The sequence below is a fragment of the Phascolarctos cinereus genome, unplaced genomic scaffold (assembly GCF_003287225.1).
Source record: "Phascolarctos cinereus isolate Bilbo 61053 unplaced genomic scaffold, phaCin_HiC Scaffold_5;HRSCAF=322, whole genome shotgun sequence".
Taxonomy (NCBI): Eukaryota; Metazoa; Chordata; class Mammalia; order Diprotodontia; family Phascolarctidae; genus Phascolarctos; species Phascolarctos cinereus.
Window position 1 is genome coordinate 331,100,683 of NW_027555958.1, and position 27,685 is coordinate 331,128,367.

The 27,685-nt window shown below is 39.6% G+C and overlaps 1 protein-coding gene across 1 annotated transcript in view; it reads right to left on the reverse strand.

The window, feature by feature from the left end:
* Nucleotides 1-27,685, reverse strand: part of GALNT2 (polypeptide N-acetylgalactosaminyltransferase 2) — a 255,773-nt gene that overhangs the window by 32,322 nt on the left and 195,766 nt on the right. Inside the window, exons 4-10 of the mRNA XM_021000444.2 lie at nucleotides 23,047-23,145; nucleotides 22,837-22,904; nucleotides 22,558-22,623; nucleotides 17,776-17,897; nucleotides 13,787-13,874; nucleotides 3,568-3,655; nucleotides 2,599-2,702 (exon numbers count right to left, since the gene is read on the reverse strand). Coding sequence (XP_020856103.1) covers nucleotides 2,599-2,702; nucleotides 3,568-3,655; nucleotides 13,787-13,874; nucleotides 17,776-17,897; nucleotides 22,558-22,623; nucleotides 22,837-22,904; nucleotides 23,047-23,145 — 635 coding nt within the window. The remainder of the gene's footprint in view (nucleotides 1-2,598; nucleotides 2,703-3,567; nucleotides 3,656-13,786; nucleotides 13,875-17,775; nucleotides 17,898-22,557; nucleotides 22,624-22,836; nucleotides 22,905-23,046; nucleotides 23,146-27,685) is intronic.

Here is a 27,685-nt window from a genome sequence, read left to right on the forward strand (position 1 = left end):
AATGGTGTTTCTGTTATACTAGAATATACTATTAATGATTTTAAGGCTTTATAAAACTACATTTACACATATTACCTACTTTAACTAAATACAACCTCAAGATTGGCAAGAAGGTGCCCACATTGAGGATTAATTATACAGTCTAGTCTGCCTGGGAAAAATACATGTTCAATCATTTTTCAATTGTGTCTAACTCTTCACGACCCCATTTGGAGTTTTCTTGGCAAAGATATTGGAGTGGTTTGCCATTTCCTTCTCCAGCTCATTTTATAGATGAAGAACTGAGGCAAAAAGGGTATCTGAGGCCAGATTTGAACTCTAGACCTGGCGTCCTATCCACTGTGCCACCTAAAGGCCTACTTATTCCCTTGTCCCAAGAAATCCTGATTCTGCATTGTAGAGACCCTGAACATAAATTTACTTTTTCAAATTACCAAAAGGTACTGAAATTACCGAAAGTTTCAATACACAGAAAAATTAAAAATTAATGGAAGGATTGCCTAGGTTAGGTGGAGAAGTTTGAAATTTTTCAATTATAATTAGGTTTGGGCATATATCACTGCACAGTCACCATGGATGACTCATCTCACAGGTAACAATCCAATGACTGGGCTACCTGTGCTATGTATGGTTTCCAGCCAAAGTCCATAGCAACAACGAAGAGGGAGGTAGCCTGTAGTTTATGCATTCTTTGAAAGGCAGGGCCCAATTCCATCAGAAAATCTGGAGCAGAAAGCTCCCAGAGAGCCAACCCTATTGGCTCCAACAGGAGAAAGAGATTTTAATGCAGAAGGAATGCTAAGGCATTGGACCCAGCTTTCTTCTTGGTCTACTGACTCTTTCCTAATATTCTGCCTTTTGCACGTACCTTATTCCACTCTCAAGTCTCTTACTATAAAACTCACATTTATATAGTATTTTAAGTTTGCAAAGTATTTGTTCTCACAGCTTTGTGATCTAGCTAGTTCTGGTACTATTATACCCATTTTACAGATGAAGGAACCTGAGACAGATGAGGGTACTTGCCCACGGCCACACAATTTGTAAACACCAGAACTGGAACTCCAAGACCTATGATCCTAGCGCGATAATTTCAACAGCACAAGTACAGAAGCATAGAAACCAAAACAAGAATGAAGTAAGCAACTATAAACAAATCTCTTTCTTTCACTCTGGCATTTGAGTGAAAGGTCTCCTTTCATTTTGGGGTAAGTGCTGTCTCTGCATCATGTCACAAGATCCTAATTGGCAAGAATCAGATTCACTTTGGAAGAACTAGTCAACATACAGCACAGTGCTACACACCCAGTCTGTATTGTTGTTGATAGAAATAGCTACTCTCGAGGCATTGCCTTGTTTCCTAAAACATGGTATTTTAGATTGGGTGTATAGTCACCACCACATGCTGAAATGTGTTCTGAAGTGGCCTTTCCATAAAAGGTGAGTAACTTGGAATTCTTTTCTAGAATTTTAATCAGCTGTATACAGTTCTAGAAAAACCAGCTTTTTCTCTGATACTGAGCCCAAATATTTTTAATCTAAATAAGCTCAAAAGATTAAGCTTATTTACAAAAAAAATTTAGGCATTTTGTTTTCAATCCAGTCACTGAGTTTTCATGAACAAATGTCTTCAGCACATACAAATTTCTGCAGCAGCTGAAATGCTCCAAAAATTATGCACGGTGTCAGCAAAAGTTTCAAGTCATCAAAATGATTAAAAAACAAACATTATGCCAGTTTCTTAAATGAAGGGAAAAAAGCCCATCTTTGGTTCTGTATTACAACTTAAAAAAAAATCCTATTCAAAGTAATAGTATCATCAGATTTTTCTCCCTTTCCCAAATGCACAAGCAAAAGGATTCACCCAGAGGCAAAAGATAATAAAAGAGAACTCAGTGGCCAAGGATAATAAGCTCAGAAGAAGTAAGTACTTGAAATTAATGGCTTCAAGCAAAAAAAAAAAAAACCTTTTCAGTTCTAACTGTGGTGCAGCTACTGAATCACAGATATAGATCTGTGAAATTAAATTGCATCCAGGTAATAATGATTTACAAGGTCTAATTTTTTTTAATCAAATAAAACTAGGAGCCTTTTGCACAAGTATTCAGGAAAGGATTATACTCATTGACCTCAACTCTAGCTCACTTGATGACTGAGACTCTATCACATCCCAAGGATCACTATCTTGTTTCAGAGATGGGGAACTGGCCATTTTTTTTACCAGGTTTTGCTGGGCATTTTCTTCCCAGGAATGGTCTCCTACAAAACTTGTAGAAAACCTACTTTTCCCCAACCTCAAATTTCACTCTAAATATATACATCTCTGCTTCTGTAATTTGTCCCCACCTTGTTTCCAGCTCCTTATTCACAACAAGGCCAACATTAACAAGAGCGTGCTATTTCTTTAGTCAGATCTTCAATTCCCACAGCCCAGACCACCATTTCTGTTCCTTTTTCAACATCTCTTAGGTGAGAATCTGTTGTCCATGAGTCCATTCCCATTAGATTTTTCCAAGAATCCAAGCTTCCCATGCTCACATAAATTAGAAACTGCTTTCTATTAAGAGAGTAGGAATTCTGAAGAAATAAGACACATACCTAGGTTTTCTCCTCCCCAGACATCCATCATCATATCGTATTTTCCCAGTTCTTCAAAGTAGAATTTATCCATCACAAACAATCCGCCAGCAATCATAGGGGTTCTAAAAGAAGCAGAAATGGAGATGGGAGGGAAGGAAGGAAGAGATTGGAGATCAAAGTCAGAAGTGTTCGCTCATCATTGTCCACAATATCTGAACTACAAATTGACTTTCAAAATAAATTCCAGCCATAATACCACACTCAAGATTCAAGTAGCTTCAGCTTTTGTCTTCTGCCACCGTGGGCACAGCAGATCAACAATTCACCGACCTGACATTATACATTACACAGGGATGCTGAAAACCATGGGGCAAGATTTGCTGACTTACTCAGGACAAGTTGTTTCTCTATGGATCAGCCTCCTCATCTGCAAAATGGGGGATCACAGAACTTGACACTTTGTCCTCACGTAAGCTGTTACCAGCAGCAGGCTACGCAACGTGCTCAAAAACCAATCTGATCTCCAAAGGCTAGCCTCTGAAGGAACCCTAACGCCTAATCACTGATTTCTCATGATACGTGGGCAGGATGTCACAAAATGAAAGAAGGCAAACAGTTAAAAAGCAAGCCACCATCACTACTGGACGTCCAAAACATAACCTGTTGACCTACGGAAGTCAAGCCTGGGAGCAACCATCTTTAACGTCACCATCTTTAAAAACAAAGTCCCGCTTATGGCCCTTGTGGTGCCTGGTATTTTTTTACAGCACGCTAAGGAAAAACAGATCTGGCAAATTAAATTGGTGGATATAGACAGGCTGGGCTTCTCTTAAAAATTTCAAAACACTTTATCACCTAAAGGTGGAGAAGATGAGGGACAGAGAGGCAAAATGCTGGGCTGGGTCAGATGGCAACTCAGTGGTGGAAGATGGGGCTAGAACTGTTTTTTTCTTTTGAAACATCTTTAAATGATGTGAAAGAACTTACTTTATGGGAGCAACTGGATTTCCCTGGCGTGCTCTTCTCTGCTCCGGGGTCATGTAATCCCATTTGAATACTAAATTCCAATCAAAACCTGTATGTGAGAGAAAAACTGACACGAGATCAATGAGAAGCCAGAAAGGGAAACGTGGGCACATGCCTCCTTATCCCATACCCTTTTTCTCCCACAGTCAAAAGCTTTTTAATGGTGAAATTTGGATGTTTCTGGAGAAAAGCCCAACAAACAAGTACACATCTTAAACAATATTCCCTGTCTCTCCCTCTACCACCCTGTGCACTCTTAGAAGACTGCCCTCTTCCTTGTACAGATACAGAAACTGGGGCACAGAGAAGTCAAGTCACTTGCTCAAGGTCACACAGCTACTGAATGTCTGAGGCCAGATTCAAACCTTGCTGCTGCTAAATGCCATCTTAACTTCCCTCCCCAAAAGAAACCACCCATATGAATCAGAGTAGATGAAATAAAAATAAAGACACATGAGGTTAGAATATGGAGGATTTTAGGAGAGAATAAGATTGAAAAAGGAACAAAAGGGGGACTAAGAAACTTCACTGGAACTTGCTGAGGACTGTTTTTTTTTCCCGCTCTAAAGTTAGGATTAACTAATTCTCCAAGAGAATTAACTGTCTTTGGAAATAAGCATGTACTTCTATGCTATGTAGTATAGTGGCTAGAGTACCTTGGGCCTGGAGTCAGAAGACCTGAGTTCAAATCCAGCCTCAGGCATTTCCTAACTGTGGGTCTGTCAGAAAGTTACTTAATCTCTCTTTGCCTCAGTTTCCTCCAGATTGAGATAATATCACTTATCTTAAGGGCTGTTGTAAGGACCAAATGAGATAATATTTGTAAAGCATTTAGCATAGTGCCTGACACATAGTAGGTGCTTAATAAATGTTTATTGCCTTCCCTTCCCCTATCTACACACCTGTTGAGATTTTATCTTTAATTCATAGGATAATTTCTAGCAAACATTTGCTCCTTAGAAGCACATATGGTTCATGCCACTTGTCAATTCTCTCCACACATATCAAGTGATCTCTTGACTCAGAAACTCCTATGCTCTAGCTTCCATTGATACGGCAAGCCATACTAAGTTATTCCCACTTTCTCTCTCTCTTTTGGTCACAGTGCTTTAGCTATGCTTACGTGCGATTTCCCACTCCTGTGTACTTTGTATTCAGGGCATTGGCTACACTGTTTGCTATGGTGCAATGAGATGGAAAGAGTGGAAACAAAAAGGCAGCCTGGTGGGCTTTGCCCACTGGGCTCCCAGGGTGTCCTGGGGGCCGGCCCACTAGAGGGCCTTTCTAGTGAGCTCACCATGCTGCACATTTACAGTGGTACCTGCCTAAGTACAGAGAAAGCACCTGGCTGGCAGGCAGGCAGGTAGCAGAAATGGGATGATGCACAAAGATTAAAAAAAAATCAGCTCTCACTGCCACAGAAACTCCAACTGCTGCACTGAGAACCCCAGCAGGTCGGCGGGTTCCGGCTCATCTGATCCAGACCCATTTGTTACATGCCTAGGGCAGAAAACCTGCCACGTTGTGCACAAGACTTTCCCTATGTGCAAAATTAACGTGAACCAGGAAATCAGCCTGGAGACTGTGGCTTATTCAGAGAAAATGCAACTGGCCAACCCAACTTACATACTGATTTCCCATTTTCTAAATCTGTTGTCAAGGATGAGACTATAAGGACTGGATTTTCTCTGAATCTACTTTCTTTGATTTTTACCCCTAAAAGTGATCCCCTCAAAATCCTTGTCAATTTAGCCAGACAGATAACTTCACACAGCTCTAACTATTGGTTTCAAAAATCTGTTGCAGAAGGAGAATCCTTACTGTAGTGATATGTGCTGTTAACAAAAAACCATTCTTCTGAATATATAGAGTACAGAAAAACCTCAATTACATGGAAAACTTGGTGAACGGGTTGCTCGGGATAGTAGAAGGATTACCACTTTAGACATCAGAAACATCTTTTACATAAATCATTTTGAATGGAGATCCTAAAGAAACACTACACGCTCCCCCTATCCTTCGTAAAAGAGGCATCTGGGTAGTTTACTGGATGAAGAATCAGATAGAGACAAGAAAATCCGAGTTCAAATCCTAACTCAGATACTTAGTGGCTGTGTGACCCTGGGCAAGTCATCTAACTTCTCAGTGTCAGTATGCTCATCTGCAAAACGGACATAATCCCTCACAGGGTTGTTGTGAGAGTCAAATGAGAAAATGCTTATAAAGTGCTTTGTAAACTTTGCATAAATGTTTATTATTATTGTAGTCAAAGGGACTATACTTTTGATTTCACTACTCTGGGGAACTCTTAGGTAAGGAAACTCCCTCTACCAATGTAGAGCAGCAGCTTCCTAGCAACTTAGAATCCTAGACCTTTGCCTAGAGCACTTATAGATAGGTTAAGCTGCCCAGGGTCACGTGGCCAGACTTGAACCCAGGTCTTCCTGTATCTGAGGATGGATCTCTTGTTATCTTGCCTCTATTTACTACATTCTGAACACATTTAATCTCTTCTCCATGACATGGAGTTATTGTTAATTAAGGATACCAATTATCCTCCTGTAAGTACAGTGAGACCCACACTATCTATTGAAGCGTGTAGGGTGCTAGGCTCAACATCCAGCCTGAGGGCCTTTTTGAACTGCCCCATCAGAGGTTTATAGTTTTAAAATGTCTTTCCTTCTGTCACTTCTCACAGCTGTCAGTATGCCTGGCCAGGCCCTCTCTTCTCTTTCTAATTCACTGCAGATTCCGAGAGTCAGTTATGAAGGCTTGTTAGGATCTTGTGCAAGTAGGCTCTGACTACTGGTCTGAGAGGCTTCCATGGATCAACAGTCAACACTCATGCATTAAGTCCCTACTCTGTGCTGGGCATCATGCTAGGTACTGGGGAGACAATGACAAAAATGTAATAGTTCTTGCTCTCAAGAAGCTCTCAGTCTGGCCTGGAAATACACATATGTAGATATATAAAAATAGATATGAGATAACATATCAGATTGCTTGCCATCTTGGAGAGCGGGGAGGGAAGAGAGAGAGGAAGAAAAAAATTTGAACTCAAAATCTTATAAAAAATGAATGCTGAAAACGATCTTTACATGTAATTGGAAAAAATAAAATGCTATTCACAAAAAAAAAAGAAAAAAATAGATACATGAGGGGAAGGGGAGCTATTAGCTAAGAGGATCAGGAAAGGCTTCATGGAGATTTATATGCAACCTGGGGACTTAAAAAAAACTTTTAAAATAATGAATTCTAAGAGAGAAAGGTGAGGGAGGGTGGAGTATATTTCAGGCATGGAAGGGGAGGCAATGTAAAGGTATGGACACCAGAGGAGGAGAGCCACGTGTCAGGAATGATAAGGAGGTCAGTTTGGTTGGACCGTACAGTGAAGAAGGGTAACATGTAATAAGACTGGAAAGGTAGGTTGGGGTGAGATTGGGAAGAGCTTTAAATGCCAACCAGAGAAGCTCATATTTGTTCCTATAGGTAATGGGGAGTCAGGAGAGTTTATTGAGTCAGGGAGTGAAAATCACTTCAGCAGCTGTGTGTAGTATAACTTGGGATAGGGAGGAGAGACTTGGGGCAGGAAGGTCAATTACAAGGCTATTGCAATTCATTCTATGAGTGAAATATTTGGTTCCTCACAGACACATTCAGTGAAAACTGTTTTGGCTATTCTGAAACATCTACTTCCTAGTCCTTGCTGTGTTTTGGGTGGGCTAGGTTTTTGGATAACAAATTCCTCAAAGGCGAGATATTAGTATTCTAAAGTGGAACCCCATCACAGCACAGCTCATTATAGACACTGACTCAATCACACCATAGCCTCCATCGCGATCTCTGGGATATAACTACATACAGTATGGTCTAGACATAACATGATTAGTGTGTTAGTCCTTTACCTGAAAACCAGTGTTATGAAAGAAAGTCCTCTGTACCACAAAATGATGGCTATTTTAGAAATGATTCAAATACTCCAAATAAAGAGCATAGATCTCCTTCCCTAAAAAAATTAATAATAAAAAAACCACCCCAGCATCTCTCCCATAATTATAGAGGGAGAAAATACCCAAGCCCTTTTAGAACAGACCAAAGTGCTGTGATCCATAGGAGGCTGTTTTAATAAGCACTACAGGTCTGAGACCATGTAGTCGCACCCATCCTGTGAAAAAGAAGTACCAAATGTCAGAACAGAAATTCTCCAAGTGTGGTCTGGGAGGCCTCATTGGCTCCTGCAAAATTCCACAGATGGTCCACAGGCTATTCTGTCCTAATACTAATCTTGGTAATATGAAAGTGTCTGTATTTTAGTTTATAGAAAGAATTAATTACTTATTTAAGGGGAAAATAACCAGACATCATCTCATTGGCTTCTCAAAAAAAAACAGCCTTTTGTCCTCTTGCCTGCTCTTACATATAGATTAAAAAAAAAGCTCCAACATGACATGATCTAATGGAAAAAGGGTCCTTTGATCAAAACTGTCTGCCCTCTAATGCACCTAAAATGATTACCATTATATTCACAAGGAACTTGTATATTTTAATTGGTTTAAGGCATCCAGCTGCCTTTAAGCTACAGTACCATGCTCTGATACCGCATGTTAACTAGTTAACATATTAGCATGGAATTAAATATCTGATTAACTCAGTATCATTCAGTAGAGTACATCCTCCTAAGGGAAGAGGTTAGGTAGGTTCAGATAGAGAGGAAGCATTCTGTGAATGCTATCACAGAAGAGGTACTGCAGGAGGGGTTGGTGAGTGTCAGGGAGCAGTACTGAGGGACTGGTGAAGCGATGGGATAGCGAATCAGCAAAGGAGGGATGGGATGCTGAAGGACAAACCTGGCCCTAGGGCCAGTCAGGTGAATATCATGAGTTCTGGGTAGCATCCTTGGTGGTAGACGGAGGAAGAGGAGGGCAAATGTGGGTCGGATTGGTTAGGAGGGGTCAGTGTTCTCTCCTTCCTTTGCTTCCCAAGGTGAGGCTGGGTCACAGCACAGGCAATTGCTACAGGAGTAATGTGAAGAAACTACTTATGTATTAATAAAATAGTAAGCCAAGAACCATGCTTCCCTCAAGAGGAGACAACATGTAAGTAACCAGGCACATATAAAATATACTCAGAGTAAATTAAGGTAATCTGAAAGGGGGAGGCATAAAAAATATTTTAAATCTGTTTTCAATTTTCAGTTTTAAAAATTGAAACACCTCTCATCTCTGCCAGGACACTATCTCTAAAAGCTAACAACAACAAAAATCCACTCCAAAACTAATCATTTCTTTCCTCCTTTTTGACACTGGGGAACTGCCCTTAGCACTTCAATGGTGGAAATATTCTGAAACTGCTACCTTTCTAAAAAGAGGAAGAACAGTTGAGGTAGCTAGCTGGGGCAGTGGATAGAGCTCTGTGCTTGGACTCAGGAAGACCTGGGTTCAAATGTGGTCTCGGACACTCACTAGCTGTGTTACTTAACCTCTGTCTGCCTCAGTTTTCTCAACTGTAAAATGGGTATAATAACAGCATCTACTGAAGGGTTGTTGTGAGGCTCAAAACAGATATTTGTAAAGAGCTTCAAGCACTGTCTGGCACAGAGTAAGCACTGTATAAATGCTTATTCCCTTCCCCTAGCACAATGCCCGGTGCTTGGTAGGATTTTAATAAATACCAGCTTCTGCCTGAAGTCTTCCCTGGTTTTCCTTCCTCCCACTCCAACTGGCAGTGCCCTCCCTCTCAAACTACCTTATATTTAATTATTTTATGTTTATTGGTATATATTCTTTTTATATTTATTTTGCCCATGCTTGCATATGTACTTTTTGTCTCCCCTGTTAGAATGTACTCATATTCCTTTTGAATAGGGTTTCTGTTCATCATACTTTTACCCCCACTGCCTGGAATGTAGTAGGTGCTTAATAAATACTTGTTGCTTGACTGAATAAAGACTTGTTGACCGACTGACTGATGTATCTACAACCTTTGACCCTGCTGATCACTTTCTCCTCCCTGACTGATGGATGAAGCATGCTGCCCACCCTCCTGACAGGGAAGGGGATAGACCCCAGGTGCAGAAGAAGACACACTTTTTGGGCACAGCTAATATGAGAATTCATTCTGCTTTCACAACCTTCTACCTCCTAACTCCCCCCTGCCCTTCACTCACCCAAATGAAAAGACATGTGTTACAAGTGTCTGTTTTGTTCTGTTTTTCATTTGGGTGAGAGAAGGTAGGGGTCAAGGGGACAGAGGGCTGTGAAAATTTACTAAAAGAGAAAAATGAAAGAGTTTCTTTGGTGGGGGGAGGAAAAAAAAAGAAAAAAATAATTTACATAACGTTATATATTTAAAAGGAATAGCAAGTTGTATATAATAGATTTGCAGTTCCATGTGTAATCATCTTTTTTACTATGTTATGGAAATGCTTGTTTTATCCCATAAATTAAAAATAAAATAAATTTTAAAAAATGTACAGAAAAAAAAAGGAACACCAGAAGGAAATACTATAGAAGTTATTTCATCATCGATCACCCTCTCTCTCTCGAATTCTTAGCCTTTCCTTATCAATTATTTCCCTTCTCCCTTCAAATATGCCCAAGTCTCCCCCTCCTTAAAAAACCTTCACTAGATCCTAGAATTCCTTCAAGAGAGATCCCGTATCTCTCCTCCCTTTCTCAGTCAAATTCCTTGAAAAAGTTGTTTACACTCCCTGTCTCCACTTCTCTCACCCTTTGGAATCTGGCATTTGACCTCATCTCTTGGTGGAAACCTTTTTATGTCATCCTAATGGCCAAATCTGATGTGTCTTTCACAGGATGCTTCTTGATCTAGTACATCTGGTACTGGGGACCCTGCTCTCCTCCCAGATCTTTTCTCCTCTATGAAATTTTACTCTCTCTTGGTTCTACCTGTGGGTGTATACTACAGTTCTCTGCTAGGCCCTCTTGTCTCTCTATTGTTTCTCTCAGTAACCTCATTGATTCCCATGGGGTTAATCATTATTTCTATGCAAGTATTTCACAGACCTATATATCTAGATCCAGTATCTTCAACGAGCTTAAGTCCCATACCACCAATTTTCTAGTGGACATTTCAATTTGTTATGCCCAGAGAAATTTTTAATTGAACATAACTAAAACAAAACTCATTATCTGTCTACCTAGGGCTTAAGCCCGCCCTGTCTCCCAAACTTTCCTATTTCTGTTGAAAGCACCACCATCTTTCCAGTGTCTCCAGTTCATCATCTCAGCATTATCCTGGATTCTTCACTCTTCCTCACCTCAGGCATCCGATTGTCAAATCTCGCCATTTCTACCTTCACGAAATCTCCCACACTTGATCCCTTCTTCCCACCCACTTAGGTACCACATTTGTTTAGGCCTCATCATCTCCCACCCAGACTATTGCACCAGCCTCCTAATTGGTCTCTCTGCCTCAAGTATCTCAGCACTCTAGTCCATCCTACACATTGCTGACAAAGTAATTTTCTTTAAATGCAAATCAGACCTTGCCTCCCTTACTCAGCCACCTCCTGTGCCTTCCTATTGCCTCTGGGGTCAAACATAAACTCTGTTTGGCTTTTAAATTCATAAACCTATCTTTCCAGCTTCAATGGGCCGTAATCCCCATTCTTGTACTTTGAGATCTAGCCAAACTGACCTCTCTGTTCCTTATTCATGAAGCTCCACCCCCCATTCTGTACCTTTGCACTGAATATTCCCTGTGTCTGGATGTACTTCCTCCTTATCTCGTCTTAGAGAATCTCTCTCTTCTTTTAATATGCAGTTTTGGAACTACCTTCTGCCTGAAACCTTTCCTGCCAACCTCCCTTCCCTGGACAAGCCACGGCACCAACTGCTAATGCTCTCCCCCAACCTATCTACCTTGTATCTAAATACACTGTATATGTATATTATATATGTGGATGTATATACATATATTTACTTATCCACGTTTGTTATGTTTGTATTTTTAAACGTAATTGTTGTTCCCCCCATTAGAATGCAAACTCATTGCGAGTAGGGATTGTTTCAATCTCTTTTTTTTTTATTGTTTCCATCTTTGTATTTGTATCACTAGTGCCTAGCATAATGCCTGGTACATAGTAGGTGCTTAATAAATACTTTGTTGATTGATTGAAGTTATTATATACTCCAAAAGAAAAGCAAGCTGTACTTGAGAGTGATCTGTAGCTTCCTCTTTTCATCTGTTCTACTTTCTATATAGCAATGCTGTCCCTCATGCCTGTAATTCTTTCCCTTTTCCCTTGGGCCTTCTGGCTTCCTTCAAGTTCACCTTCTACAAGAAGCTTTTCCTGATCCTCCTCAATGCTATTACTTGCCCTCTGTTGATTAGTTCCTCTGTATGTATGTGCCTATGTGTGTATATGTATGTATGCATGCATTCATATGTACGTATACATATGCATGTGTGTATGTATATATGTGTATACACACATTCATCCATCTATCTATCTATCTATCTATCTATCTATCTATCTATCTATCTATCTATCTACCTATTTAGTACACAGTTGTCTGCTCCATTAGACTGTGACCTCCTTGAAAGCTAGGACAATTCTGCCTTCTTTTAAAAATTGTCAGTGCTTAGCACAGTATTTGGCATATCACAGGTGCTTCATCAAAGCTTATTTACTTGATTTTGTGTTAAGTTCAAAAATTAAAAAAAAAATGTAAATCCCTTCCCTTCTCCCTGGGTTTTCATGACACCCTCTCCCGGCTCCCTCTTCCTGCCTGTCTGGTTGCTCCTTCTCTAATCTCTTTTGCTGGATCTTCATCCTCAGGAAAAGTAGCCCAGTGTTAAGAGCATTGGCTCTGGAGCTGGAGGATGTGGGTTCAAATGTCAAACATTTAATACCTGAAATAACCTTAGGCAAATCATCTAACCAGTCCAGGCTTTAGCTTCCTCATCTGTAAAACTAAGCCGGGCATGGGATGGGGTAGGGAGGGGGAGTTATTGGACTAAATGGCCTCAGGGGGTTTCCAGCTCTAGCTCTATGATCCCATGTCCTACCTCCTAACTGTGGGCATCCAACGCAGTTCTATTCTGGGCCTTTCTTTTTCCTCTTACACTTTCTGGTTCTAAATCTATGATCTTATGACCCTTTCTTGGTGATCTCAAAAGCTCCCCTGGATTCAATTATGATCTCTACAGCAGATGACTCCCAGCTCTTTCCTGAACTCAATTCCCACATCACCAAACACATGAGATATCTCCAAGTGGATGGGACAGCCCATTGTGGCAACCAAATTAAAACAGGCATGTCCAAGAGAGAAATGATTATCTTTTCACCAAAACCTGCCCCCTCCCCTACTGTCACTATTCATGCTGAGGCTGCCATCATCATCCTTCTAAGACAATAAGGTTTATAACCTTGGAGTTACTCTGGAATCTTCACTTTTCCTTCCACCCCTTTAGCCACCCAACGGCCAAGTTTTACTGGAAGTATTGATTTTACCTCCTCACCTCAGCTGGACAACTGCAATCCCCTGCTAAGTGGTCTCCCAGTCTCAAAACTCTCCTCTCTCAGATCCATCCTTCACATACCTGATAAACTGATATTCCTAATGGAGCTGTCTGATCTGATCATGTCATTCCCCTGTTCAAGAGACTTCAGGGGCTCCTTATTGTTTCTAGAATTAAATAGAAACTCTTCTGGTTGGGACTGAAAGCCCTTTGCCATCTGGCTCCAACATTTTTTCCAAGCTGATTTCACATTATTCCTCCTCACGAGCAAGCCAAAATGGGCCACTTGCAATTCCTTACATACGACATTCCATCTGCTGTCTCCATGAGTTTGAACAAGTTGTTCCTTATGTCTCACCTCTACCTACTATAATCCCCTTCAAGTATATTCCCAAGGGCTGCCTTCTATCTGAGGCCTTTCCTGACATTCTCTTTCACCTCCCTCCATCCTGATTATTTTGAGTTTACCTTATGTTGATTTATCAGTGTGAGCTGACACCCTCACCCCCTACAGAATGTAAGCTCTCTGAAGGTAAGAATTATTTTGTTTTTTGCCTTTGTATTCCCAGTGCCCGGCATACAGCAGACACTAAAAAAGTGATTATGGAATGAATGACAACAATGGGAGAGAATCAAATTGACACGGGTCAAAATAGATTCAGATTAAACATTACGTCACATTACAGACACATACCGCCTTTTAAATCAGCTGAAGCCCCCACGTACTGAAAGTTATCCATATTAATGACATCAATGATAGGTGACACAACCCGGGTCTTGTCCTAAAATAAATATTGGATATGGGGGGAAAAAAACCACAAGTAAATAAGTTACTCAAAACACAACACAGAGAAAAGTATTATTAGTGTTACACAGAAATACGGCAAATCAACAGATCCATCATCTGCCAAGCCTTTTTGGTGTATACACATTCAATGCCCATTCCTTGTCTCCCTCACATTTATGTTATTCACTGCAATTTGAATACCATACTGATCATAACTCATTGAAAATAAAAAAAATAATCTATCCTGGATGACTCAGATATTCACCTGCCTGAAGACAGAGGGCTGGACTAGGCAATCTTTCCAGATACCTTTCCTAGTGACATAAATTAATGGAGCTTTCCAAAATGTCTAAATTATCATCAGAAAGTAGACTTCATTTTGACAGAATTTAGGCTCAACCTGAATTAATTCAATTCAACAATGCATTAGCTGATATGAAACAGAAGCAGGGACACTACTCCTTGGACTTACAATCTGATATGGATACACACGCAGCACAGAGATGCAGCCATGCGAAGAATAAACTTCCATGGACACATCTGTGATATGAAAAGCGATAAGTGGCGGTGACAGAAAATGAACAAGGCAGCCTGTCTTCCCATGATTTTATGAAAGTATTTTCTTAGTCGTTTCACATACTACTGCTGTCATTTTCTTGATAAGAATTCATAATGACTTTTAATTGTTGACCTTTCCAAATTCTGACATTAAACTGACATTGATTGCAAACATGAAACAGTGAGATTCTGCTTAGCTTGGAAGGACAACAAAAAGTTAATTTTCTCTCTAGAGCAATTAATTGAAGGACCGTTTTGTTAGCCAGAAGGATGATAAAGGACTTGGTCAAACAAATTAATGAGGAGTGCTCGGTAATACTAAGCAAGGACTTGGTAGTGTAGCAAATAGGGCTTGGACTCTTCAGAACTGTCTCAAAGGCAGACACTTTCAAGGAAGAAAATTAAGTCATGTAGGGGGTGGGGAGATAGAAGAAAAGAATCATGGAATGATGGGCTGAAAAGAGTAAGAGTTGAAGTTCTATAGGAATACTACTCACATACATTTTACATGCAGGTATGTATGGAACATAAAGAGAAAAACACAAGTCATCAGTTGGAATTTTGAAAATACTTCACTGAATTTGGGGTCAACTTAAAAGTCAATTTTTGAAGGTTATAGGTTTTGAGGACTTTTGGTGGTAAAAATTTTGCAGACTGCAAAGACTGACCTATGTTCTATGTAGCTCTGGTAGGGCTATTATTAGAGACTAGAGCCACTTACTTGATCATTCTTCTTCATAAGAGGACTAGGGGGAGGCATTACAGACAGCCATCTAGAGTCCAACACACATTGATGCACAATGGGCACTTTCTAAAATTATGATTAAGGCCTGTCATGATCTAAATTCTTAAGATGGAGAAGACAGAACCCCGAGGGCTGGAGCAGACAAACTATTTCTTCTTGTAGCCTCTGATGATCTATTAGGGACTTCTGTTTATTCTGGCAACTGTTCATATAACTCACTGACTTCTCCAGTAAACTAACTACACCACAAAGAAAAGATTACCCGGAGCAAAGCTAATAATGATGATAATAATAATAATAATCATAGTAAAAAAATAATAATAACTTACATTTGTATAGTGCTTTATGGTGGGCAAAGTGCTTTACAAATATTACCTCATTTTATCTTCACAACAACCCTGGGAGTTAGGCCTTATTAGGCAGCTGGATAGTGCAGTGATTAGAGTGCTAGATTTGGAGTCATGAAAAATACCTGCTAGCTGTGCCACTCTGGGCAAGTCTCTCAATCTCTCAGCCTCAGTTTCCTTATCTGCAAAATGGAAATAATAATAGCAACTGCCTCTCAGGGTTATTGTAAGTATAAAATGAGATAATTATTAAAGTGCTACAGAAATACTATTATTATTATCATCTCTATTTTATGGATGGGGGAAATCGACACTGACAGAGGTTAAGTGACTTGCCCAGGGTCATACAGCTAGTGATAGTCTAAGGCAAGACTTGAACTTGGGTTTTCCTAATTCTAGGTCTAGGGATCTGTCTGTTTCAACACCTTTAGAACTAGACTCTAGTGTCAATGTCATATGGTCATTTCTTTTGGAACTCAGATGAAAAACACAGGATTAGCATCATAGGAAATTCCATGGAGTCAGAAGCCAGAAAGAAAACTAATCATCAAAAGTTAAACAGGCAGCACAAGTTGCCACAACACTAGAACTGTCCTAAGTGTCTTCACAGATGTGCAGAGTTGGAAGGGCCTTCAGTGCTCTAGTCCCCTGTACAACATGGCCCGTGATTGGTCACTGAGTCTTTGTTGAGAATCTTAAAGCAGAGAAGTGGGGCCAAGCTGCTCCCTTCTCGGAAGAGTGAAACCTATTTCAATCTTAAAGCCACCATTTAATTAAGTTAATGACTCACTACTTTGGATAAAATGTGAATTCATTAACATTAACATCTTAATCACCTGATACTTTGATCACCTGTGCCACTTGTTTAATGTTTGGAGGGCAAGGAGCATTCTATGTCTTGGCAAGGAGAATTCCATATCACTGTGCCCAGGAGTACCATGGTTATAATTTTAGTTGCCGAGCTAGAGTAGTGATTGATATTCTGCTCGTGTCATGACCCTCTGATCCCCTGCCAATGTTTTCCATAGTTACCCAAAGACAGACTAGTTCCATTTTTGTACTTTTACAGGATTCTTTTTCTTTTCATTAATCCATGGCAAATTTCTTGTCAAGTGTTTGTGGCGAATGAGGAATTAAGCAGAATGGCAAGCATGACAGAAAGAGAAATGAGAAGATGCTAAAGAGTAACACTGTTAGTTGCTGTAAGGCAGAGGTGTCACACTCATGGCCCAGGGGCTACATGTGGGCCACACAATCCTGAAAGCATCCCAAACCACATGAAAGTGTAAATGGGAAACAGCTAACAAAATAAATAAAAATACAATGAAATACAGATTTTAAAACTAAACTTATTCTTGTCCTTTAGGGATCCTAACATATAGATTAGTGGCTTCTACTTAAGTTTGACATCACTGCTATTAGACATAGAGCACACATAATGTAAATCAGCAGGTGACCTATTGAAGGGTGGCAGACCCAACTAGACCCCTCTCTTTTCTCCTTGCATCTGTCTTTGGGCGCTTCTAGTCAAGAAGGGCCCCTCCCAGATCACTGCTTTGTTGTGCATGGGCTCACATAACTCAAAAAAACCTATATGCTATGCCATGTATGGTTACCCAAGATGGAGAGGTCATAGCGGACAGTTCTAACAAAAGGTGATGCATTGGAGAAGGAAATGGCAAACCACTCCAATATCTTTGCCAACAAAACCCCAGGGACAGTATCGGGACTGGCTGTAGTCCATGGGGTCATGAAGAGTGGAACATGACTAAACAACAAGAAGAAATCAAGAAGGGGTATGGTAGGAAATGGAGCCCTCGTGAACTGAAGAAAGTAGTTGGATAGTAGAGGCTATTGTAAGGATTTCGTTCTTACCTAAAATACTCATAAATGCCCCTTCTAGCCACAGCCTTTCCCAGAGGGTAAGTGAAGGCCTTGACTTCATCCCTAATAGACTACTCCACAGTTCACCCTAAAACTTCAGGTAAATAAAAGAGAGCCCCCCAACAGAACAGGACTGCTCTAAATAAAATGGGGACTCTGACCCTACCCTTGATCCCAACAGGTGAGAGCTCTGACCTGCTCCTTCCTTTCCCCATCTAGAATGTTTTTTTCATTTGGTCTAATCCAATAGTAAATGAATGCCACCAAAGATATTTCTTGCCTCATTTCACCCAACAATAAACGAGCATCATGACCTGAGCAGCCCTGCAAGCCTTTGTACCTTAGGGCTCTTCTTCACTCACCTCTGCTACTCTCTCCAGGAGGGGCTCCAGCCAGTGCTCATTGCATTCACAATGACTGTCCAAGAACGTCAGGACTTTGGCCTGTGCTGCATCTGCCCCTCGGACCCGAGAGCGCATCAAGCCTGTGGGGGAGAGTTCAGAAACTTGTCAGGGGAGGGAATCTATACTCTCTGTGAAAAACCACAAAAATAACGTACGCTAGCAGACGCCATCCATACATTTCCCCAACAAAACCTTTACAGCCCACTTGCAGGGCTAGAGGTTTCACACTCTGTGTCGGGCTGAAAGGATCAATGCCACCCTGTGGTCATCAAGACACTTTTTTGTAGCATTTTTTTTTAAGGTAAAGAACCCACAGAGAAAACAACTGTCTTCTGAGAAAGGCTGGCACATAATTAAAGGCAGATGGATACATCAACAGAAACAATAATTTTAAAAAACCTTTCTTGCAAAGAGCAGAGAGGGTTTGCTCATTAACTGGGCTCAGAGACTTGTTATCTATACTCTTGAAGTGTCAATAACTGCTGATCTTTCATAGTGCTAATTTAGTGATAGATATTGCAAATTTTTCTGTTCTTCTAAGATTTTACATACATCAGCTTATACATATGTATCATATGACATGTATATACATGATATGATATATGTATGTAGGTATATGTATTCACACATTAAAATTCAGTTATAAGGCCCCTTTGTCATAACAGAAAATCAATTATGTTATGGGTCAAAACATGCAACCGCAGACTGCAATGGAGAGCAGAAGTGTCAGACACATGAAGCCCACAATGCTGAAGACTAAGGCAGGAACCCAATTAAAATGTAATTGGAAAATATTTACCAAAATAAACAAAAATACAATAAAACATGGATAGCACTATATTACACTTTAAAACTAAGTCAATAGGCAGCCCTTGGGGATCCTTATGTATGGATTAGTGGCTCCTGTTTCTATTTGAGTTTGACACCACTGTTAACAGAGCATTTCTCTCTATTACAATCATTTCCTTCACAACAATTATAATTGTTCCCTGACCCCACAGTCACAATGGATTTTTACTGTACATACTGTCCTTCGAATATAAAAATAGTGCTACTGATTCACTGTCAGAAAGGGTAGGACATATTTTAAGGGTTGTTTCCCCCCCCAAGAGGGGAAGATGTGTTTTCTTTGATGCTCAGTCGGCCTACCTTGTGAATAAGGTGTACCTTGGTAAGTGATATAGTCTTTGGTCACGAAACAAAGGGAAGGTGGTTGGCTCCACCTGAGGGTCAAGTTCATGACCTTCGTCTCAGTAACGCCAAACTCAAACCCACTGACTTACCCGGTCACACACAAAAATGCTGAGTTTTTTCTATGTATTTTATAGGTCTTAAGCAGAATCTGATTCTCTTCGTGTTGACAGGGGCTCTCCCCATTTGAATTATGCCAACTCACCAAACTGTGAACAAATTTACACATTAAGACAGGGGTTCTTAACCTGGCATCCGTGAATTTGTTCTTTAAATAATGTGGCAACTATATTCCAATATAATTGGTTTTCTCTGCAATCCCTACGTGCTTTAGTTTATTCCTTTAAAAGCATTATTCTAAGAAGAAGACCATAAGGTCCACTGTCACAGAGGTCTAGGACACTAAAAATGTTAAGAATCCCTGCCTTAAAAGCAATCTTTTAATTTCTAAATATTTTACGCCAATAGCACTCGCTGAAAAGAATGGCTATTAATTTTGTTACTAATATTAAATTATCAGTGCTTAAAAATAACAGTTGTTACCACTTTACCCTCATATAGTGGACAGTAGTAAGATACGAAAATATGTCTCAGTTTTAATAGATAATAAAAAAATATAAAGTAAGGTATCTTTCATCTAGGTTGTTTAAACATGAAAATGCTTATCGTCATAACATTCTGATTTATCTGAAGCTTCAGAAGTTTTCAAAGAGGAAGGACCAGATTTGAGGCACTGACCATAATGTATACTTTTCAAACCAACAGGATTTATTAGGATGTAGAATTAACGAAGGCCATGAAACAGATTCATTCCATTTATAGACTAGTTCAGTGTCACACGGTATGGGAAAAAAAATTTCTTCCCTGGCCATAGCTTTGACCTCTAATCCCAACTGGTTATCTTGCAAATGGGTACTATCGCCCCAGGGGGAAACAGAGGACAGACCATATACAGAATGAATCAAGGCAAACTCATCACGACCCCAGGGGAAAAAAAAATCTCAGCTCTGTCATCTTTGTATTGAACAGTCTTCCATCAAAAAAACAAAACAAAAACAAACAAACAACAACAAAAAAACTCGATAGCTAAAAAATTTCCCCAAACTGTGAATGAACAAGGTATCCAATCACCAAGCTCCCAGGCAGCTCTGAGAAACAAGCCGCTGACTAGATGTTAATTGCACAGTATTTTAAGCTTCTTCTTTGGATGTTTTCGTGTTTTACTCCTGCCTTTGGAAAAATCTTGCTTATGGCTGTCAATAAAGAATGTTTAATGATCCTAACTACCACACAGGGAAGAATGACAGCAGCTCATAAGGCAGGAGTTTGTAAAACTGAAAAAGCAAGCAAATGGAAATGTACTTTTCTTTCTTCAGATGGGTCACTTTCATCTAGCTGTCAAACTCAGACGCCATTTATAAATGAAAGTCAGATGCTTGGAGCAAGAAGACATTAGATTTGCCATGTCTAAATCTTGTGCGTTTTCACATAAATTCTAATACCTGAGGGACTGCTGACTAATCAAGGCTTCATAGATGATGAGGGGACAATTTTCCAAAGGAGAAAAGGGAAAATCCAAATAGAATTGTTGTCATAATTAAGAGTGAGGTTTTCAGTGCCATACCAATCAAACTACCAAAAAGTTATTTTATAGAGCTAGAAAAAAAATCAATAACAAAATTCATCTGGAAAAACAAATGGTCCAGAATATCAACAGAACAAATGAAAAGAAATGAAAAGGAAGGTGGTGTACCTGTACCAGATCTTAAACTGCATTATAAAGCAATCATCAAAACCACTTGGTACTGGCTAAGAAATAGAGTGGTGGATCAGTGGAATAGGCTACGTGTGCAAGACACAACAGTCAATGACTATAGTAATCTATTATTTGATAAATCCAAAGACTCCAGCTTCTGGGATAAGAACTCACTATTTGACAAAAACTGCTGGGAAAACTGAAAAACAGTATGGTAGAAACCAGGCATAGACCAACATCTTATACCCTATACCAAGATAAAGTCAAAATGGATACATGATTTAGATATAAAGCCTGATACTATAAGCAAACTAGGAGAGCAAGGAATAGTTTACCTATCAGATCTGTGGAGAAGAGAAGAATTTATGACCAAATAAGAGATTACATTAAATTAAAAAGTTTTTGCATAAACAAAGCCAATGCAACCAAGATTAGAAGGGAAACAGAAAGCTGGGAAATGATTTTTACAGCCAGTGTCTTTGATAAAGGTTTCATTTCTAAAATACGTAAAGAACTGAGTCGAATTTATAAGAATATAAGTCATTCCCCAATTGATAAATGGTCAAAGGATATAAATAGGCAGTTTTCAGAGAAAGAAATTAAAGCTCTCCATAGCCATATGAAAAAAATGCTCTAAATCACTATTGATTAGAGAAATCAAAATCAAAACAACTCTGAGGTACCACATCACACCTGTCAGATTGACTAATATGAAAAAACAGGAAAATGATAAATGTTGGAGAAGATGTGGGCAAATTGGAACACTAATGCATTGTTGGTGGAGCTATGAACTGATCCAGCCATTTTGGAGTGCAATTTGGAACTATGCCCAAAGGGCTATAAAATTGTGCATACCCTTTGACCCAACAATACCTCTTCTAGGTCTGTATTCCAAAGAGATCATAAAAACAGGAAAAGGACCCATATGTACAAAAATATTTATAGCAGTTCTTTCTATGGAGGCAAAGAATTGGAAATTGAGAAGATGCCCATCAACTGAGGAATGGCTGAACAAGTTGTGGTATACGAATGTAATGGAATAGTATTGTGCTATAAGAAATGATGAGCAGGTAGACTGCAAAAAAGCCTGGAAAGACTTATATGAACTGATGCTGAGTAAAATGAGCAGAACCAGGAGAACATTGTACATAGTAATGGCCACACTGAGCGATGACTGACTTTGATAGACTTGTATCTTCTTAGCAATGCAAGGATCTAAGACATCTCCAAAAGACTCATGATGGAAAATGCCATCCACAACCAGAGAAAGGACTATGGAGTCTGAATACAGATGGAATCTACTATTTGCTGTCCTTTCCTTTGTTATTTTGGTGGGGTTTTTTTTTTGCTTCATTCTCATGTTTGCTCCCATTAGTTCTAATTGTTCTTTACATCATGACTAATGGGAAAATATGTTTAATATGAATGTATAAGTAGAGCCTATATCAGATTACATGCTGTCTTGGAAAGGGGGAGGAAATTTAAAACTCAAAATCTTATAGAAGTGAAGTGGAAAACTAAAAATAAATAAATTATCTTTAAAAAAAAAAGAGTGAGGTTTTAATATGCAATGGATTAAGTTTTTCATGTATTTACCTGATTTGAAAACAGTTTTGGGTGCTATATACAGACCAGACACAGGAAGCCAAGATGTGGTCAATTTTTTTCTTAAGCTAAAATATGTTGAGTTCAACGATAACTAAAAATACAGACACAATTACACTTTGTTGGCAAAACAAAGCCTTGTTAAAATGATGAGACTGTTTAGAAAAATAAGTTAATAAACAATCTACCTTCTCGCCGATCATTTCTAAGAACCCGCACTTTCTCAATCTTCCCCAAGAGAGCACCATCCTCAGCTGAAAAAAAGGAAAAAAAAAACCCAGGAGATTCTGAAACTGAGCTTTATAAAGATGTGTTTTATTACAAGTATAATCAACTCTTGATTATCTAAGGGCTATTGAACAGTCTCTACATCATACAGTCACATCACCTGACCCACTACCCTCCCTTTTGACTATTTCACTATTCATTATACAGCAAGGGGAAAAAAAAATAGTCATGGTACTTACGATCATTACTGTAGTCATCTACCAATATGATTTCTTTTATAAGATGGGGGGGACTTTTCTTAAGCACACTGAAGAGGGAAGAAAAAATATTACATGGTCTTCCATGGGTATGGAATTGATTGGTTCTGAACTGACCCTTCCATCCCCAATCCCAACCAAAACATTTCCTTTTGAAAGCATCAAGCAGGACAATGGATTGGACTGCCTCACCTGACTACGGTCCTCAGCAAGGCCGACCTGGCTTCATTGTGGAAAGTGATCACCACGCTGGTGGCTGGTAAGTCTACCCGCCACTGCTTTCGCTGACACCTGAAAATAAAGAGAGGCAATAATCATCAATACACCGTGAGATATTAATAATCTCCTAAAGGTAGGAAGATGTTCATCCAGCTAAGAAGGATGACTACTACTGGATTTTACACTTACAAACTTCTTTATAAACCTTTTCCAAAGTAGAAGAGGAAAACAAATATCTGTTGACAAAGTTGGACTTCCTTCTGTTTTGAGGTATTAATGCACTACAAACATCACATATGGTATTTGGCTCTAAATGAAGACACCAGACACACCACAGATCACAATTTCTACTCTGGCCAACTAAGATGTAGATCTTCCTTTACTCCCATCAGGCCATGACCAGATTCCTAGGTATATAGGCTAAATCTAGGGGGGAAAAGTGAAGGTGAATAACCAATAGAAATTTGACATTCTAATCAATATTGCTAGAAGCAATGGAGTTACTTTCAACCCAAATCTCTAAACAGAACTTAGCCTAAAGAACAAGCCTACCAGGTGAGGATGCAGAATTCTGCTGGGACCAGGCAATTAAGAAATCAAGTCTCAATAAACATGGAAATGTTTGTTGTATCATTAATATCGTCATCCATAGGAAAATAGTAAGAGTAAGAGAATGTGGGTTTGGTGTGCAATAGTTTGGAGAAATAATACATTGTTGGTGTGTTTTTAGTTTTAAAAAAGTCCTGAGATTTACCTTCTTTTGTAGACATGCTGTCATATCCCACTGTAGCAAGGATGTGAGGGCTGGTTTGTCAAAATCTTTGCCAGAATGGCACAAGTGTGCCCTCCCAATTAGCAAGGCTTCACGTACTGGCTGGCAATGGAGTATATTTCTATTACCCAAGTACCAACTTACCTAAATTCAGAAACGGTCCATCACCAAAAAGTTACCTACAGGGCGATGAATTTCTATCAGTCTCAAAAACCCATAAATACTAAGGCAAGGAAGACTTGCGATTTGCATCAGAGAAAAGAGTACCTATTCTGATGAGAAATCAGGGATTTGTTGGAGTACTTGAAATTCATCAATACAAGATGTCACATAGTAAGAAAAGATCAAATCGTCTTACCAGCCTCAAGTACAATCTCCTTGAATCATCTAAGTCAATTGTCCTAAGTGGGTTTTGTAGACCATGGATGGTGCTTAATGGATTTCTTAGGTGCAAAGATAAGATCAGATGCTGTCTGGGTGATGGTCCCAGTCAGTCTAAGGAAAAGAGGATGGAGAAGCGGAGGGAGGGAATTGCTTTTAGTGATAAGTCTTTTACAGGAAAGAAACGCGCAGGCTGTATTAGGCAGAATCAATGGTGGCAATGCTACCACTCTCCACTGCAACATGGGAAGAGGAGCACACAGATGAATCCCACATGAGTGGATGAGTTAAATGATCCCAGGAAAGATTCCTGGGAATCTTTTACCCTAGTGAATTAATTTTCCAGCTGAGTCATTTGAAAACCACTGATTAATGTGAGAAGAGGGGGACAGCCTGTTGCAGGTTACCAACAGTTATTCACCTTTTTTATAGTTTGCTGTCATTCAGTGTGAACACTTCTGCCAGCATTTACAAGGGGTTTGTAGCAACTCAAAGTACTGAAGAAGAAAAAAAAATCTTCCACGAGACCAAAAATTTACAAAGGGTCCTTTCCTTCTCCAGTTTTTAATCACATGCAGTTCACTACCTTCCCTTTCCCTACCAATCCCAAATATCTGGCCCATAATTTGAAGATATTACAATTATGATAACTACGATTTTAAAAAATGGGAGTTGGTGGGGGACAAAAAGATGGTAAAAGGAATAAGAATTATCTTTTTAAATCAGACAAGACCAAGAAATATTTAATCAACAAAGAATAAAAGTGGTCATTCTAAACAGGTGCCTGGACAATATCCAGCAAATTTCTATGCGTGGGGGCACTGTAAAGGAAAATGTATAGCAGACCCCTGCTAATGTGCACTAATAACTGGGAGATCTCCTTCAGATGAGCAAATTTTGTAAATTAGCAAGCAAAGCAGCACAATTAAAAAGCAATAATGCCAGGATCATGGAATGGGTTTCCTCTGTTTATTTAGTTGTGTGGGTAGCTTGCTTTTAATTAATCGTGAAAAGGCAGCATAATGTACCACCAGTCACTCTTGGTTAAAAAAAGGAATCTGAGTTGAATACTGTACCACATTATAGCTTCTGGCCACTAAATCTTTACTGGAAAGCAAATGCACAGGCTAGCTTTCTTGGTGAGAATCAGCAAACTGGTAGATTAAGTAAGCAAAAATCTGCAAGGTTCAACTGTAAACCAATTAACCAAAGAAAAGTCATCTAAAAGGAGCCAATCTATGATATTAATAGGATAAGAACTTCGTATTATGAGGGGGCTGGAATATCCAGTGCAATTAGGCCCCACTTAGCACAGCGGGAAGTGGTAAGATGAGTGGGCCCTAAACAGAATGATTTACAAAATGTGGGCTCAGACATCTGCATTGGAATTAAAACAAAGAGAGGAGAATTTCTCATGCCAAGAGCATACAAAGTTGACCCAATCAACCTCATATTCTTTCATTCTCATTCTCTCCCTGCAGGGATCACAGCTTCAGTGAGTAACTGAAAGTCAGGAGGCACTAACTCCATCTGCACTGTTCAGAAGACATAGAGCTTGCATTACCACTTTGTATTCTTTAGAGTGAGTGTGTGAGTGTGAGTGTGTGTGTGAATTATTACAATACCTAGGGGAAACACTCTTCAGTGTGTTGGATAGATCTTTTAGGGAGGATTTGTGGGAAGACTTCCCTATGGACAAGAGACATAGACGAGCTTCTATTTGCACCACTGTAGAGAGTACTTATTTTGATGAAATCATGCATCCAAAGCATCACAGGTTTAGAGATGGAAGGTACCTTACAGGTCATCTAGTCCTCATTTTACAAGGAAAGAACTGGGGTCCAGAGAGATTAAATGATTTGCCCAGGATCACATAGTGGTTTGCAAGGACAGGATTTGAACCCCTGTCTCCTGTCTTCAAATCCAGTACTCCTTCCACTGCTTATGCTGCCTCCAAAGTATTGAATCACATGTATGTAAGCACACATGTACGAAACACATATATGTCTCCTCTTCGATATCTGCCACTTGGGTATACAATTGTGAACTCAGTTTTGCTAGGTACTGTCAGATGTAAATTATAATAGTCATTTCATTTAAATGGGAGAGAGAAAAGGATGGGGAAGAAGGCCATTCATGTCATAACAATTAAGTTAACTAGACATTAATTTTTAAAAATCATTTTGGCTAATAGAGCATACATGCACACACATACACACATATGCAGTAAGCTTTAATATCCAGCCAAAAATGTCATTGGCTGTGGAAAACTTCTTTATGATGATAAAAAGAGGCTGAAGAATGAGCACATTTATCAGTTAAACAGAGGTATCCCTGACAACCAGTCTTCATCATTCTGTAGCTAGAAAAAGAATGTCTAATAGGAGGGGCAACAATGAATCCTGATAATTTGACAGAAGCCAGAGTCTAGCTCATATCCACTTTTATACCTGAGCCTTCTCTAATGGTAACTGGTGGTTATTAGAAGTCAGCAGAAGCAAAAGCCTATAATCAGTTCTGCTCTCTGGTGCCAAAGGAAGAAGAATGATTGGCCTAATTCAGTGTTTAGGGACTGCTTGTCAATGATATCCGAGTGATATTTAACAGAGCCATACCTAGGAATTCTGGTGCCTAGGGAAAACTCAGTTTGGAAGAGAAGGAAGAAGTGGCAGACATAGAAAGAGATATCAGATATGGGATACTAGGCCCTATGGAGGATCTGATCTTGGGATGGTGGCCTGACTCTAGGTGAGGGAAAAGGGGCACTTGTTAAGTGTAGAATTTGTACTAAAGAAGAAATCTCCCCTTCCTACCATGTTTGAGCTCTGGTGCATATCCCTGGTATCTCCATTCTAGTTGTGATCAAAAGGGGAAAGTACTCAGAGTCCTGGTAAAACCAGTACCTACTTACTAGACAATATCAATTACGCTTATTTTTAACACTTCAACGTCTAGATCATTCTCATAAATAAATGATATGAAAAGAAAATTTATAATCATGGAATATGGGCAACTTCACATTTGAGCAATTCAGCACAATTTAATAAACATTCCATATGTACTTACTACAGACAAGACACTGGGCTAAGAACTAAGGATACAAAGTCTACTATCAAGGAATTTTTAAATGAGGGGTGGAGGTGGGGGAGTAGAGAAGAGACATCCACATGAACAATCATGAAAAAAGAAAGTGTTAGGAGAACTTTAAAGAGTGAGGATGTCGGGGCAGCTAGGTGGCTCAGTGGATAGAACACTGGCCCTGAAGTCAGGAGTACCTGAGTTCGAATGTGACCCCAGACCAAATACTTGACACTAGCTGTGTGACTCTGGGCAAGTCACTTAACCCCAACTGCCTGAAAAAAAAAGTGAAGGTGTCATGATTTTCATTAGGTCCTAGGGTGGGGAAGGTTTCATGGAAAAGGGACCACCTGAGTTAGCCCATGAGAAAAGGGTGGCATT